Source organism: Dama dama, unplaced genomic scaffold (genome assembly GCF_033118175.1).
Source record: "Dama dama isolate Ldn47 unplaced genomic scaffold, ASM3311817v1 ptg000064l, whole genome shotgun sequence".
NCBI lineage: Eukaryota > Metazoa > Chordata > Mammalia > Artiodactyla > Cervidae > Dama > Dama dama.
The window spans coordinates 627,848-645,735 of NW_026870889.1; the positions used below are offsets into that span (position 1 = coordinate 627,848).

The window sequence follows — 17,888 nt, forward strand, 5'->3', positions numbered from 1 at the left end:
GAGGGCTTAAAACGTGTCACAAACCATCAATCTATAGAACTGGATTTGCACTGAAGACACATTTTCTTTAGAACTGGTATTTTGTGGAGAGCATGAATGTCACAGAACTTGGTGGTCTTTATAACACGGGTCGTTATAAAAGCTAAGCCCCATGTGAGAAAAGTTGCTGTAACAACATCATAGCACCTTTGCTTCAATTTCAAAAGAGAAAAAGGCAATGGTAAAAAGCTTTAATAATAGACTGTGTTTTTATAGGCAACCAATTAGCAGATTAATGAGCCATTTAAATTTCTTTACTTAAAACCAATATTCAAGAAAGATGAACCCCAGATGCAGCCTCTCACACGGACCCACATAACTAAGGACAAATAAATGATGAACCCCAGACGAAGCCTCTCACACTGACCACAAACTAGGAACACATGAAGCCAATGGTGCGCCCCGTCAGCGTGCTGCGGTGTGTGTCCACAAGACGAGCCCCCCGCCCCGAGCCCCGGCCCCGGCAAACAGATAGTGATTGTGCGCTGCGCGATGATGCCGTGAGGTGAGAACTTTGGTTCATGCAGGTGGCTGCCAGGGGCCGTGCGCCAGGGCCGCAGCCCCGGCGCCCCACGTCAGCCGTGCTGCTTCCACAGCACCAGGTGGATGCTGTGGTCGGGCATGCTGGTGGCGAAGACCAGGCCCGTGTCGTTGTGCCCGTCCAGTCCGTTCAGCCAGGACGCTTCACCCGCCAGGAAGCTGGAGCCCCTCTTGGACTTCCTATACTCGGGGAGAGGCCAGCGGCTAATCAGGCTCTCTGTCCACAAGTCCAGGATATACAGGTAGCGGTTGTCAAACAGCAGGGCAAAGATGTCTCCAAAGCCAAGCAAGGCCAGGTTTGCTATCTCCGGAGTCTTGATGACCCTGAGAATATCATAACTGGCGAAGTCCCACTGGTAGAGGCCCAGTGCCGAACTACAGACAATGTATTTGCCATCAAAATGAAGTCTTGGCTGCAGGCAGATACTTCTATCCTCAGAGACAGACAACGTCTTTAAGCACTTACAGTTAATTTCTCTCCCAATTGGCCAAATCTTGATCTCATATTTGTCTGCACTTAAGAGGATGTAGTCTCCAGGGCTGTGCAAGAGAGACTTGACTTTGCACTTCTGCAAGACCACCTTGGTGACCCATTCTGTGTGCCCGGTGAGAGTGTTCAGGCATGTCCCAGCAGATAAAGCCCATACTTTCACGGTGAAGTCTGCAGAGCCACTCACCAAGACGTCCAGTTCGTCGTTGTAGTCAACACTAAACACCGCCCCCGTGTGCCCCCGGAAGTGCTGGGTCCTGGCTCCGGAGCTCCATTCCCAGCAGGCCACGGTGTTGTCAAAGGAGCCTGTCACAAGCTTCTGCTCATCAAACTTCACCGCAGCACAAGTGTGCGTCTGGATGCCATAAACACACTGCCCTGTGCTCACATCCCACAGTTTTGCAGACAAGTCATCTGACCCTGTACACAGAAGTCCATCTTTGTAGTAAAGTGCATACACTCTGGCACTGTGTCCAATTAAAGATGAGGTCTCAAAGGCTTCATGGTCCTCCAGTTGCTTCATTCTCAAAATAGCCTTCAAATAAACCTTCTTCCAGTGCAAAGCGTCCTGAACAGAATCATCTATCTGCCAGCCCAAATTTTTACAGGCGGTCTGCCACACCTCTGTACAGGCACTTATCACCTTATTCCACTGTTTAGAGACGAGGCAGCACGTGAGTAAAGTCTGAGGGTCGAGCCATTTTAACAAATAAAAACTGAGCTCCAGGGGAAGGAGTGTGAGGAAGTCCCGATTGAGCAGAGTCTCCAGGTTATGGGAGAGGTGTCTGAGCTGGACTGCCCCACTCAGACTAATCAGGTGATCCAGAGTTTCATTTTTCTGCAAGTCCGTCAGAGAAAGAAATGTAACAGAAATGTTATCAAGCCATGTCTCAAAGTCCTTTCTCTCCATTAGGTTATGGAAAAATTTACCTGAGCGAGCGCCCCAGGGCACGGGACCTCGCGCCGGGCTCACACCAACTAGGCGCGCTCGGGCCGCCAGAGCCTCCCAGCGGCCAGGTCCGCTCCGCAGCCATGGCGCCTGGACCGGCGGCCGCCGCTCTGGGTCCGCAGCCTCTCAGGGGAGCGGCTTCCGGTGCTCTGAAGCTGTTCATATTTTTCACACCTTTTGAAGCTCTTCATATTTTTCACACCTTTTCAGGCTCTTCATGTTTTTCAACACCGCTTCATGCTCCTGCTATTTTGCAGTCTGTTTCATGCTCCTCATATATTTGACACATTTTGAAGCTGTTCATATATTTCACACATTTTCAGGCTCTTCATGTTTTTCAACACCACTTCATGCTCCTCCGATTTTTCAGTCTCTTTCATGCACATCTCATTTTTTACATCTTTTGAAGCTCTTCTTATTTTTCACACCTTTTGAAGCTCTACATATTTTTCACACATTTTCAGGCTCTTCATGTTTTTCAACACCGTTTCATGCTCCTCCTATTTTTCCGTCCATTTCATGCTCCTCATATTTTTGACACCTTTTGAAGCTCTTCATATTTTTCACAGCTTTTGAAGCTCTTCATATTTTTCACACCTTTTCAGGCTCTTCATGATTTTCAACACAGCTTCATGCACCTCCTATTTTTCAGACCGTTTCATGCTCATCTAATTTTTGACAACTTTTGAAGCTCTTCATATTTTTCATACCTTTTGAAGCTCTTCATATTTTTCACATTTTTGAAGCTCTTCTTATTTTTCTCACGGTTTCAGGCTCTTCATGGTTTTCAAGACCGCTTCATGCTCCTCCTATTTTTGAGACCATTTCATACTCCTTATATGTTTGACATATTTTGAGGCTCTTCATATTTTTCACACCATTTCAGCCTCTTCATGTTTTTGAACACCGTTTCTTGATCCTCCTATTTTTCAGAAGGTTTCATGCTCCTCATATTTTGACACCTTTTAAAGCTCTTCATATTTTTCACACCATTTCAGCCTCTTCATGTTTTTGAACACCGTTTCTTGATCCTCCTATTTTTCAGAACGTTTCAAGCTCCTCATATTTTTCACACCTTTTGAAGCTCTTCATATTTTTCACACCTTTTCAGGCTCTTCATGTTTTTCAACACCACTTCATGCTTCTCCTTTTTTGCAGACCCTTTCATGCTCCTAATAATTTTGACACCTGTTGAAGCTCTTCATATTTCTCACACCTTTTCAGACTCTTCATGTTTTTCAACACCGCTTCATGCTCCTCTTATTTTTCAGACCGTTTCATGCTCATCTCATTTTTTATATCTTTTGAAGCTCTTCATATTTTTCACGTCTTTTGAAACTCTTCATATTTTTCACAACTTCTCAGGCTCTTCATTTTTTTCAACACCACTTCATGCTCCTCCTATTTTTCAGACCGTTTCATTCTCATCTCATTATTGACACCTTTTGAAGCTCTTCATATTTTTGACACCTTTTGAAGCTCTTCATATTTTTGGCACCTTTTCAGTCTCTGCATGTGTTTGAACACCGCTTCATGCCCCTTCTATTTTTCAGACCGTTTCATCTCCTCATGAATTTCACACCTTTTGAAGCTCTTCATATTTTGCACACCTTTTCAGGTTCTTCATGTTTTTCACAACGACTTCATGCTCCTCCAACTTTTCAGACCGTTCCATGCTCCTCATATTTTTGACACCTTTTGAAGTTCTTCATATTTTTCACACATTTTCAGGCTCTTCATGTTTTTCAACATCACTTCATGCTCCTGCTATTTTTCAGACCGTTTCATGCTCCTCATATATTTGACACATTTGGAAGCTGTTCATATATTTCACACATTTTCAGGCTCTTCATGTTTTTCAACACCACGTCATGCTCCTCCGATTTTTCAGCCCGTTTCAAGCACATCTCATTTTGTACATCTTTTGAAGCTCTTCATATTTTTCACACCTTTTCAGGCTCTTCATGATTTTCAACACCGCTTCATGCACCTCCTATTTTTCAGACCGTTTCATGCTCATTTAATTTTTGACACCTTTTGAAGTTCTTCATATTTTTCAAACCTTTTGAAGCTCTTCATATTTTTCACAAATTTTCATTCCTTTCTTGTTTTTGACCACCGCTTCATGCTCTTCCTATTTTTCAGACCGTTTCCTGCTCCTAATATTTTTGACACCTTTTGAAGCTCTTCATATTTTTCACAGCTTTTCAGGCTCTTAGTGTTTGTGACCACCGTTTCATGCTCCTCCTATGTTTCTGACCGCTTCATGCTCCTCATATTTTTGACACCTTTAAGCCCTTCATATTTTTCACACCTTTTCAGGTCTTCATCTTTTTGAACACCGCTTCATGCTCCTCCTATATTTCAGACCGTTTCATGCTCCTCATATTTTGACACCTTTTGAAGCTCTTCATATTTTTCACACCTTTTCAGGCTCTTCATGTTTTTGACCACCTTTTCATGTGCCTCCTATTTTTCAGAACTTTTCATGCTCCTCATATTTTTCACACCTTTTAAGCCCTTCATATTTTTCACACCTTTTCAGGCTCTTCATCTTTTTGACCACCGCTTCATGCTTCTCCTGTATTTCAGACCCTTTCATGCTCCTCATGTTTCTGACACTTTTTGCAGCTCTTCATATTTTTCACACCTTTTCAGGATCTTCATGTTTTTCAACACCGATTCATGCTCCTCCTATTTTACAGACCGTTTCATGCTCCTCATATTTTTGAGACCTTGAAGCTCTTCATATTTTTCACACCTTTTCACGCTCTTCATGTTTTTGAGGACCGCTTCATGCTCCTCCTATCTTTCAGAAGCTTCAAGCTTTTCATATTTTTGACACCTTTTGAATCACTCAAATTTTTCACAGCTTTTCAGGCTCTTCATGTTTTTTGACGACTGCTTCATGCTCCTCCTATTTTTCTGACTGTTTCATGCTCCTCATATTTTTGACACCTTTTGAAGCTCTTCATATATTTCACACCTTTTCAACCTCTTCATCTTCTTCAAAACCATTTCATGCTCCTCCTATTTTTCAGACCATTTCATGCTCCTCATATTTTTGACATCTTTTGAAGCTCTTCATATTTTTCACACCTTTTCAGGCTCTTCATGTTTGTCAACATCGCTTCATTCTCCTCCTTTTTTTCAGACAGTTTCATGCCCCTCATATTTTTGACACGTTTTGAAGATCCACCTATTTTTCACACCTTTTCAGGCTCTTCATGTTTTTCAACAGCGTTTCATGCTCCTCCTATTTTTCAAACCGTTTCATGCTCCCTCTATTTTTCAGACCGTTTCATTCTCCTCATATTTTTACAATTTTGCAAGCTCTTCATATTTTTCACACCTTTTCAGGCTCTTCATGTTTTTGAACACCGCTTCATGCTCCTCCTATTTTTCAGACCGTTTCTTGCTCCTCCTATTTTTCACCGTTTCATTCTCCTCATATTTTCACAATTTTGGAAGCTCTTCATATTTTTCACACCTTTTCAGGCTCTTCATTTTTTTCAACACCACTTAATGTCCTCCTATTTTTCAGACCGTTTCATGCTCATCTCATTTTTGACACCTTTTGAAACTCTTCACATTTTTCACACCTTTTGAAGTTCTTCATATTTTTCACACCTTTTCAGGCTCTTCACGTTTTTGAACAACGTTTCATGCTCCTCTATTTTCCAACCGTTTCATGCTCCTCAAATTTTTGACACCTTTTGAAGCTCTTCATATTTTCCACACCTTTTCTGGCTCTTCATGTTTTTCAACACCGCTTCATGATTTTCCTATTTCTCAGAGTGTTTCATGCTCCTCATATTTTTGACACCTTTTGAAAATCTTCGTATTTTTCACACTTTTCAGGCTCTTCATGTTTTTCAACACGGCTTCATGCTCCTCCTATTTTTCAGACCGTTTCATGCTCCTCTTATTTTTGACACCGTTTGAAGCTCTTCATATTTTTCACACGTTTTCAGGCTCTCCATGTTTTTGAACACCACTTCATGCTCCTCCTATTTTTGAGACCGTTTCATGCTCCTCCTATTTTTCACACCTTTTCAGGCTCTCCATGTTTTTGAACACTGCTTCATGCCCCTCCTATTTTTAAGACCGTTTCATGCTCCTCCCATTTTTCAGACCGTTTCATGCTCCTCCTATTTTGCAGACCATTTCATGGTCATCTCATTTTTTACACCTCTTGAAGCTCTTCATATTTTGCACACCTTTTGAAGCTCTTCATATTTTTCAAACATTTTCAGGCTCTTCATGTTTTTGAACACCATTCCATGCTCCTCGTATTTTTCTGAAGGTTTCATGCTCCTCATATTTTTCACACCTTTTCAGGCTCTTCATGTTTTTGAACATCACTTAATGCTTCTCCTATTTTTCAGACCGTTTCATGCACCTCATGTATTTCACACCTTTTGAAGCTGTTCATATTTTTCACACCTTTTCAGACTCTTCATGTTTTTGAACACCGTTTCATTCTCCTCCTATTTTTCAGACCGTTTCATGCTCCTCATATATTTGACACCTTTTGAAGCCCTTCATATTTTTCACACGTTTTCAGGCTCTTCATGGTTTTCAACACCGCTTCAAGCTCCTCCTATTTTTCAGAACTTTTCATGCTCCTCTCATTTTTCACACCTTTTGAAGCTCTTCATATTTTTCACACATTTTCCGACTTTTCATGTTTTTCAACACCGCTTCATGTTCCTTCTATTTTTCAGACCGTTTCATGCACCTCATGTATTTCACACCTTTTGAAGCTGTTCATATTTTTCACACCTTTTCAGACTCTTCATGTTTTTGAACACCGTTTCATGCTTCTCCTATTTTTCAGACCGTTTCATGCTCCTCATATTTTGACACCTTTTGAAGCTCTTCATATTTTTCACACCTTTTCAGGCACTTCATGTTTTTGAACTCCGCTTCATGTTCCTCGTATTATTCAGACCGTTTCATGGTCCTCATATTTTTGACACCTTTTCAAGCTCTTCATATTTCTCACACCTTTTGAAGCTCTTCATATTTTTCACACCATTTGAAGCTCTTCATATTTTTCACACCTTTTCAGGATCTTCATGTGCTTCAACACCGTTTCATGCTCCTCCTCTTCTTCAGACCGTTTCATGCTCCTCCTCTTTTTCAGACTGTTTCATGCTCCTCATATTTTTGACAACTTTTGAAGCTCTTCATATTTTTCACATCTTTTCAGGCTGTTCATGTTTTCGAACACCATTTCATGCTCCTCCTATTTTTCAGGTCGTTTCACGCTCCTCATGTATTTGACACCTTTTGAAGCTCTTCATATTTTTCACACCTTTTCAGTCTCTTCATGTTTTTCAACACCTCGTCATGCTCGTCCTATTTTTCAGACCGTTTCATCCTCATCTCACTATTACACCTTTTGAAGCTCTTCATATTTTTCACACCTTTTGAAGCTCTTAATATTTTCCACAGGTGTTCAGGCTCTTCATGTTTTTAACACCGCTTCATGCTCCTCCTATTTTTCAGACCGTTTCATGCTCATCTCATTTTTCACACGTTTTGAAGCTCTTCATATTTTTCACAGCTTTTCAGGCTCTTCATGTGTTTGAACACTGCTTCATGCTCCTCGTATGTTCAGACCGTTTCATGCTCCTCATATTTTTGACACCTTTTGAAGCTCCTCCTATTTTTCACACCTTTTCAGGCTCTTCATGTTTTTCAACACTGCTTCATGTTCCTCATATTTTTCAGACCGTTTCATGCTCCTCATATTTTTGACACCTTTTGAAGCTCTTCATATTTTTCACACTTTTTCAGGCTCTTCATATTTTTGAACACCGCTTCATGCTCCTCCTATTTTTCAGACCGTTTCATGCTCATCTCATTTTTCACACGTTTTGAAGCTCCTCATATTTTTCACACCTTTTCAGGCACTTCATGTTTTTGAATACCGCTTCATGCTCCTCGTATGTTCAGACCGTTTCATGCTCCTCATATTTTTGACACCTTTTGAATCTCCTCCTATTTTTCACACCTTTTCAGGCTCTTCATGTTTTTCAACACCGCTTCATGCTCCTCCTATTTTTCAGACCGTTTCATGCTCCTCATATTTTCATACCGTTTCATGTTCCTCATATTTTTGACACCTTGTGAAGCTCTTCATATTTTTCACACCTTTTCAGGCTCTTCATGTTTTTGAACACCGTTTCATGCTCCTCCTATTTTTCAGACCGTTTCATGCTCCTCATCTTTTTGACACCTTTTGAAGCTCTTCATATTTTTCACACCATTTGAAGCTCTTCATATTTTTCACACATTTTCAGGCTCTTCATGTTTTTCAACACTTCTTCATGCTCCTCCTATTTTTCAGACCGTTTCATGCTCCTCATATTTTTGACACCTTTTGAAGGTATTCATATTTTTCACACCTTTTCAGGCTCTTCATATTTTTGAACACCCCTACATGCTCCTCGTATGTTCAGACCGTTTCATGCTCCTCATATTTTGACACCTTTTGAAGCTCCTCCTATTTTTCACACCTTTTCAGGCTCTTCATGTTTTTCAACACCGCCTCATGCTCCTCCTATTTTTCAGACCGTTTCGTGCTCCTCATATTTTTCACACCTTTTGAAGCTCTTTATATTTTTCACACCTTTTCAGGCTCTTCATGTTTTTGAACACTGCTTCATGCTCCTCGTATGTTCAGACCGTTTCATGCTCCTCATATTTTTGACACCTTTTGAAGCTCCTCCTATTTTTCACACCTTTTCAGGCTCTTCATGTTTTTCAACACTGCTTCATGTTCCTCATATTTTTCAGACCGTTTCATGCTCCTCATATTTTTGACACCTTTTGAAGCTCTTCATATTTTTCACACTTTTTCAGGCTCTTCATGTTTTTGAACACCGCTTCATGCTCCTCCTATTTTTCAGACCGTTTCATGCTCATCTCATTTTTCACACGTTTTGAAGCTCTTCATATTTTTCACACCTTTTCAGGCACTTCATGTTTTTGAATACCGCTTCATGCTCCTCGTATGTTCAGACCGTTTCATGCTCCTCATATTTTTGACACCTTTTGAATCTCCTCCTATTTTTCACACCTTTTCAGGCTCTTCATGTTTTTCAACACCGCTTCATGCTCCTCCTATTTTTCAGACCGTTTCATGCTCCTCATATTTTCATACCGTTTCATGTTCCTCATATTTTTGACACCTTGTGAAGCTCTTCATATTTTTCACACCTTTTCAGGCTCTTCATGTTTTTGAACACCGCTTCATGCTCCTCCGATTTTTCAGACCGTTTCATGCTCCTCATCTTTTTGACACCTTTTGAAGCTCTTCATATTTTTCACACCATTTGAAGCTCTTCATATTTTTCACACATTTTCAGGCTCTTCATGTTTTTCAACACTTCTTCATGCTCCTCCTATTTTTCAGACCGTTTCATGCTCCTCATATTTTTGACACCTTTTGAAGGTATTCATATTTTTCACACCTTTTCAGGCTCTTCATATTTTTGAACACCCCTACATGCTCCTCGTATGTTCAGACCGTTTCATGCTCCTCATATTTTGACACCTTTTGAAGCTCCTCCTATTTTTCACACCTTTTCAGGCTCTTCATGTTTTTCAACACCGCCTCATGCTCCTCCTATTTTTCAGACCGTTTCGTGCTCCTCATATTTTTCACACCTTTTGAAGCTCTTTATATTTTTCACACCTTTTCAGGCTCTTCATGTTTTTCAACACCACTTCATTCTACTCCAATTTTCAGATCGTTTCATGCTCATCTCATTATAGACACCTTTTGAAGCTTTCATATTTTTTACACCTTTTCAGGCTCTTCATGTTTTTCAACATCACTTCATGCTCCTCCTATTTTTCAGACCGTTTCATGCTCCTCAGATTTTTGACACCTTTTGAAATCTTCATATACTTCATTCCTTTTCAGGCTCTTCATTTTCTTGAACACAACTTCATGCTCCTCCTATTTTTCAGACCGTTTCATGCTCATCTCTTTTTTGACACCTTTTGAAGCTCTTCATATTTTTCATACCTTTTAAATATCTTCATATTTTTCACACGTTTTCAGGCTCTTCATATTTTTCAACACCGCATCATGCTCCTCCTATTTTACAGACCGTTTCATGCTCCTCATATTTTTGACACGTTTTGAAGCTCTTCATATTTTTCACACCGTTTCAGGCTCTTCATGTTTTTCAACACTATTTCATGCTCCTCCTATTTTTCAGACCGTTCCATGCTCCTCATAATTTTGACACCCTTTGAAGCTCTTCTTATATTTCACACCTTTTCAGACTCTTCATGTTTTTGAACACCGCTTCAAGGTCCTCCTTTTTTTCGAGCGTTTCATGCTCCGCATATTTTTGACACATTTTGAAGCTCTTCATATTTTTCACGCCTTTTCAGGCTCTTCATGTTTTTGAACACAGTTTCATCCTCCTCCTATTTTTCAGACCGTTTCATACTCCTCATATTTTTCACACATTTTGAAGCTCTTCAAATTTTTCATACCTTTTCAGGCTCTTCATGTTTTTCATCACCGCTTCATGCTCCTCCTATTTTTGAGACCGTTTTATGCTCCACATGTATTTCACAGGTTTTGAATCTGTTCATATTTTTCACACCATTTCAGGCTCCTCATGTTTTTCAACACTGCTTCATGCTCCTCCTATTTTTCAGACCGTTTCATGCTCCTCATATTCTTGACACCTTTTGAATCTCTTCATATTTTTCACACATTTTGAAGCTCTTCATATTTTTCACACCATTTCAGGATCTTCATGTTTTTCAACAGCACTTCATGCTCCTCCTATTTTTCCGACCGTTTCATTCTCCTCATATTTTTGATACCTTTTGAAGCTCTTCATATATTTCACACCTTTTCAGGCTCTTCACGTTTTTAAAACCACTTCATGCTCTCTTATTTTTCAGACCATTATCTGCTCATCGATTTTTGACACATTTTGAAGCTCTTCATATTTTTCACACCTTTTGAAGCTCTTCATATTTTTCACACTTTTCAATCTCTTCATGTTTTTGAACACCGCTTCATGCTCCTCCTATTTTTCAGACCGTTTCATGCTCCTAATGTATTTCACATCTTTTGAAGCTCTTCATATTTTTCACACTTTTTCAGGCTCTTCATCTTTTTCCACACCACTTCATGCTTCTCCTATTTTTCAGACTGTTTCATGCTCCTCATGTATTTCACACCTTTTGAAGCTCTGCATATTTTTCACACCTTTTCAGGCTCTTCATGTTTTTCTACACCACTTCATGCTCCTCCTATTTTTCAGACCGTTTCCTGCACTTCATATTTTTGACACCTTTTGAAGCTCTTCATATATTTCACACCTTTTCTGGCTCTTCATGTTTTTCTACACCGCTTCATTCTCCTCCTAATTTTAAGACTGTTTCATGCTCTTCATAATTTTGGCACCTTTTGAAGCTCTTCATATATTTCACACCTTTTGAAACTCTTCATGTTTTTTAACACCGTTTCATGCTCCTCCTATTTTTCTGATCGTTTCCCGCTCCTCATATGTTTCACACCTTTTGAAGCTATTCATGTTTTTTAACACCTTTTCATGCTCCTCCTATATTTCAGACCGTTTCATGCTCCTCATATACTTCACAACTTTTGAGGCTCTTCCTATTTTTCACACCTTTTCAGGCTCTTCATGTTTTTGAACACCGGTTTATGCTCCTCATATTTTACAGACCGTTTCATGCTCCTCATATTTTTGACATCTTTTGAAGCTCTTCATATATTTCACTCCTTTTCATACTCTTCATGTTTTTCAACACCACTTCATGCTCCTCCTATTTTTCAGACCGTTTCATGCTCCTCATTTTTTTGACTCGTTTTGAAGCTCTTCATATTTTCACACTTTTGTAAACTCTTCATATTTTTCACACCTTTTCAGGCTCTTCAGGTTTTTGAACACCGTTTCATGCTCCTCCTATTTTTCAGACCGTTTCATGCTCCTCATTTTTTTGACACCTTTTGAAGCTCTTCACTTTTTTCACACATTTTCAGGCTCTTCATGTTTTTGAACACCGCTTCATGCTTCTCCTACTTTTCAGACCTTTTCATGCTCTTCATATTTTTGACACCTTTTGAAGCTCTTCATATTTTTCACACCCTTTGAAGCTCTTCTTATATTTCCCACCTTTTCAGACGTTTCATGTTTTCGAACACCACTTCAAGTTCCTCCTATTTTTGCGACCGTTTCATGCTCTTCATATTTTTGACACGTTTTGAAGCTCTTTATATTTTTCACACCTTTTCAGGCTCTTCATGTACTTGAACACCTTTTCATGCTCCTCCTATTTTTCAGACAGTTTCATGCTCCTCATCTATTTCACACCTTTTGAAGCTCTTCATATTTTTCACACCTTTTCAGGCTCTTCATGTTTTTCAACACCACTTCATGCTGTTCTATTTTTCAGACCGTTTCATGCTCTTCTTATTTTTGACACCTTTGAAGCTCCTCATATATTTCACACCATTTCAGGCTCTTCATGTTTTTCAACACCACTTCATGCTCCTCCTATTTTTAAGATCGTTTCATATTTTCATATTTTTCATACCTTTTGAAGCTCCTCATATATTTCACACCATTTCAGGCTCTTCATGTTTTTGAGCACCGTTTCATGCTCCGCCTATTTTTCACACGTTTTGAAGCTCTTCATATTTTTCTCACATTTTAAGTCTCTTCATGTTTTTCAACAACGCTTCATGCTCCTCCTATTTTTCACACCTTTTCAAGCTCTTCATATTTTTCACACCTTTTCAGGCTCTTCATGTTTTGAACAACACTTCATGCTCCTACTATTTTCAGACCGTTTCAATCTCCTCATGTATTTCACACCATTTGAAGCTCTTCATATTTTTCACACCTTTTCAGGCTCTTCATGATTTTGAACAGCGTTTCATGCTGCTCCTATTTTTCAGACCGTTTCATACTCCTCATATTTTTGACACATTTTGAAGCTCTTCATATATTTCACACCTTTTCAGGCTCTTCATGTTTTTCAACACCACTTCATGCTGCTCCTATTTTTCAGACCGTTTCATGCTCCTCATATTTTTGGCACCTTTTGAGCTCTTCATATTTTTCACACCTTTTCAGGCTCTTCATGTTTTTAAACACTGTTTCATGCTCCACCTATTTTTCAGACCGTTTCATTCTCCTCATGTTTTTCACACCTTTTGACGCTCTTCATATTTTTCACACCTTTTCAGGCTCTTCATGTTTTTGAACACCGTTTCATGCTGCTCCTATTTTTCAGACCGTTTCATGCTCATCTCATTTTTTACTCCATTTTAAGCTCTTCATATATTTCACACCTTTTGAAGCTCTTCATATTTTTCACACCTTTTCAGGCTCTTCATGTTTTTCAACACCGCTTCATGATCCTCCTATTTTTCAGACCGTTTCATGCTCCCCATATTTTTGACACCTTTTGTAGCTCTTCATATTTTTCACAACTTTTCAGGCTCTTCATGTTTTTCAACACCACTTCATGCTCCTCCTATTTTCAGACCGTTTCTTGCTCCTCATAATTTTGACACCTTTGAATGTCTTCATATTTTTCACACCTTTTGAAGCTGTTCGTTTTTTCACACCTTTTCAGGCTCTTCATGTTTTTGAACACCGTTTCATGCTGCTCCTATTTTTCAAACCGTTTCATACTCCTCATAGTTTTGACACCTTTTGAAGCTCTTCATATTTTTCACACCTTTTCAGGCTCTTCATGTTTTTCAACACCGCTTCTTGCTCCTCCTATTTTTCAGACGGATTCATGCTCCTCAAGTATTTCACACCTTGAGGCTCTTCATATTTTTCACAGCTTTTCAGGCTCTTCATGTTTTTGAACACCGTTTCATGCTCCTCCTCTTTTTCAGACCGTTTCATACTCCTCATAGTTTTGACACCTTTTGAAGGTCTTCATATTTTTCGCAACTTTTCAGGCTCTTCATGTTTTTCAACACCACATCATGCTCCACCTATTTTTCTGACCGTTTCATGCTCCTCATATATTTGACACCTTTTGAAGCTCTTCATATTTTTCACACTTTTTCAGGCTCTTCATGTTTTTCAACACCGCTTCATGTTTCTCCTATTTTTCAGGCGATTTCTTGCTCCTCATATTTTTGACACATTTTGAAGCTCTTCACATTTTTCACACCTTTTCATGCTCTTCATGTTTTTCAACACCGCTTCATGCTCCTCCTATATTTCAGAACGTTTCATGCTCCTCATATTTTTGACACCGTTTGAAGCTCTTCATATTTTTCACACCTTTTCAGGCTCTTCATTTTTTTCAACACCACTTCATGCTCCTCCTATTTTTCAGACCATTTCATGCTCATCTCATTTTTTAAACCTTTTGAAGCTCTTCATATTTTTCACACCTTTTGATGCTCTTCATATTTTTCACACCTTTTCAGGCTCTTCATGTTTTTCTACACCACTTCATGCTCCTCCTATTTTTCAGACCGTTTCCTGCACTTCATATTTTTGACACCTTTTGAAGCTCTTCATATATTTCACACCTTTTCTGGCTCTTCATGTTTTTCTACACCGCTTCATTCTCCTCCTAATTTTAAGACTGTTTCATGCTCTTCATAATTTTGGCACCTTTTGAAGCTCTTCATATATTTCACACCTTTTGAAACTCTTCATGTTTTTTAACACCGTTTCATGCTCCTCCTATTTTTCTGATCGTTTCCCGCTCCTCATATGTTTCACACCTTTTGAAGCTATTCATGTTTTTTAACACCTTTTCATGCTCCTCCTATATTTCAGACCGTTTCATGCTCCTCATATACTTCACAACTTTTGAGGCTCTTCCTATTTTTCACACCTTTTCAGGCTCTTCATATTTTTGAACACCAGTTTATGCTCCTCATATTTTACAGACCGTTTCATGCTCCTCATATTTTTGACATCTTTTGAAGCTCTTCATATATTTCACTCCTTTTCATACTCTTCATGTTTTTCAACACCACTTCATGCTCCTCCTATTTTTCAGACCGTTTCATGCTCCTCATTTTTTTGACTCGTTTTGAAGCTCTTCATATTTTCACACTTTTGTAAACTCTTCATATTTTTCACACCTTTTCAGGCTCTTCAGGTTTTTGAACACCGTTTCATGCTCCTCCTATTTTTCAGACCGTTTCATGCTCCTCATTTTTTTGACACCTTTTGAAGCTCTTCACTTTTTTCACACATTTTCAGGCTCTTCATGTTTTTGAACACCGCTTCATCCTTCTCCTACTTTTCAGACCGTTTCATGCTCTTCATATTTTTGACACCTTTTGAAGCTCTTCATATTTTTCACACCCTTTGAAGCTCTTCTTATATTTCCCACCTTTTCAGACGTTTCATGTTTTCGAACACCACTTCAAGTTCCTCCTATTTTTGCGACCGTTTCATGCTCTTCATATTTTTGACACGTTTTGAAGCTCTTTATATTTTTCACACCTTTTCAGGCTCTTCATGTACTTGAACACCTTTTCATGCTCCTCCTATTTTTCAGACAGTTTCATGCTCCTCATCTATTTCACACCTTTTGAAGCTCTTCATATTTTTCACACCTTTTCAGGCTCTTCATGTTTTTCAACACCACTTCATGCTGTTCTATTTTTCAGACCGTTTCATGCTCTTCTTAATTTTGACACCTTTGAAGCTCCTCATATATTTCACACCATTTCAGGCTCTTCATGTTTTTCAACACCACTTCATGTTCCTCCTATTTTTAAGATCGTTTCATATTTTCATATTTTTCATACCTTTTGAAGCTCCTCATATATTTCACACCATTTCAGGCTCTTCATGTTTTTGAGCACCGTTTCATGCTCCGCCTATTTTTCACACGTTTTGAAGCTCTTCATATTTTTCTCACATTTTAAGTCTCTTCATGTTTTTGAACACCGTTTCATGCTGCTCCTATTTTTCAGACCGTTTCATGCTCATCTCATTTTTGACTCCATTTTAAGCTCTTCATATATTTCACACCTTTTGAAGCTCTTCATATTTTTCACACCTTTTCAGGCTCTTCAGGTTTTTCAACACCGCTTCATGATCCTCCTATTTTTCAGACCGTTTCATGCTCCTCATATTTTTGACACCTTTTGTAGCTCTTCATATTTTTCACAACTTTTCAGGCTCTTCATGTTTTTCAACACCACTTCATGCTCCTCCTATTTTCAGACCGTTTCTTGCTCCTCATAATTTTGACACCTTTGAATGTCTTCATATTTTTCACACCTTTTGAAGCTGTTCGTTTTTTCACACCTTTTCAGGCTCTTCATGTTTTTGAATACCGTTTCATGCTGCTCCTATTTTTCAAACCGTTTCATACTCCTCATAGTTTTGACACCTTTTGAAGCTCTTCATATTTTTCACACCTTTTCAGGCTCTTCATGTTTTTCAACACCGCTTCTTGCTCCTCCTATTTTTCAGACGGATTCATGCTCCTCAAGATTTCACACCTTGAGGCTCTTCATATTTTTCACAGCTTTTCAGGCTCTTCATGTTTTTGAACACCGTTTCATGCTCCTCCTCTTTTTCAGACCGTTTCATACTCCTCATAGTTTTGACACCTTTTGAAGGTCTTCATATTTTTCGCAACTTTTCAGGCTCTTCATGTTTTTCAACACCACATCATGCTCCACCTATTTTTCTGACCGTTTCATGCTCCTCATATATTTGACACCTTTTGAAGCTCTTCATATTTTTCACACTTTTTCAGGCTCTTCATGTTTTTCAACACCGCTTCATGTTTCTCCTATTTTTCAGACGATTTCTTGCTCCTCATATTTTTGACACATTTTGAAGCTCTTCACATTTTTCACACCTTTTCATGCTCTTCATGTTTTTCAACACCGCTTCATGCTCCTCCTATATTTCAGAACGTTTCATGCTCCTCATATTTTTGACACCGTTTGAAGCTCTTCATATTTTTCACACCTTTTCAGGCTCTTCATTTTTTTCAACACCACTTCATGCTCCTCCTATTTTTCAGACCATTTCATGCTCATCTCATTTTTTAAACCTTTTGAAGCTCTTCATATTTTTCACACCTTTTGATGCTCTTCATATTTTTCACACCTTTTCAGGCTCTTCATGTTTTTCTACACCACTTCATGCTCCTCCTATTTTTCAGACCGTTTCCTGCACTTCATATTTTTGACACCTTTTGAAGCTCTTCATATATTTCACACCTTTTCTGGCTCTTCATGTTTTTCTACACCGCTTCATTCTCCTCCTAATTTTAAGACTGTTTCATGCTCTTCATAATTTTGGCACCTTTTGAAGCTCTTCATATATTTCACACCTTTTGAAACTCTTCATGTTTTTTAACACCGTTTCATGCTCCTCCTATTTTTCTGATCGTTTCCCGCTCCTCATATGTTTCACACCTTTTGAAGCTATTCATGTTTTTTAACACCTTTTCATGCTCCTCCTATATTTCAGACCGTTTCATGCTCCTCATATACTTCACAACTTTTGAGGCTCTTCCTATTTTTCACACCTTTTCAGGCACTTCATATTTTTGAACACCAGTTTATGCTCCTCATATTTTACAGACCGTTTCATGCTCCTCATATTTTTGACATCTTTTGAAGCTCTTCATATATTTCACTCCTTTTCATACTCTTCATGTTTTTCAACACCACTTCATGCTCCTCCTATTTTTCAGACCGTTTCATGCTCCTCATTTTTTTGACTCGTTTTGAAGCTCTTCATATTTTCACACTTTTGTAAACTCTTCATATTTTTCACACCTTTTCAGGCTCTTCAGGTTTTTGAACACCGTTTCATGCTCCTCCTATTTTTCAGACCG

The 17,888-nt window shown here is 39.0% G+C and overlaps 1 protein-coding gene across 1 annotated transcript; it reads right to left on the bottom strand.

The window, feature by feature from the left end:
- Positions 1-489: 489 nt before the first annotated feature.
- Positions 490-2,000, bottom strand: LOC133053677 (F-box/WD repeat-containing protein 2-like). Its single transcript, XM_061138196.1, has one exon. It carries the CDS (start codon positions 1,977-1,979, stop codon positions 615-617), a length of 1,365 nt encoding a protein of 454 aa, XP_060994179.1. The 5' UTR covers positions 1,980-2,000; the 3' UTR covers positions 490-614.
- Positions 2,001-17,888: the final 15,888 nt, after the last annotated feature.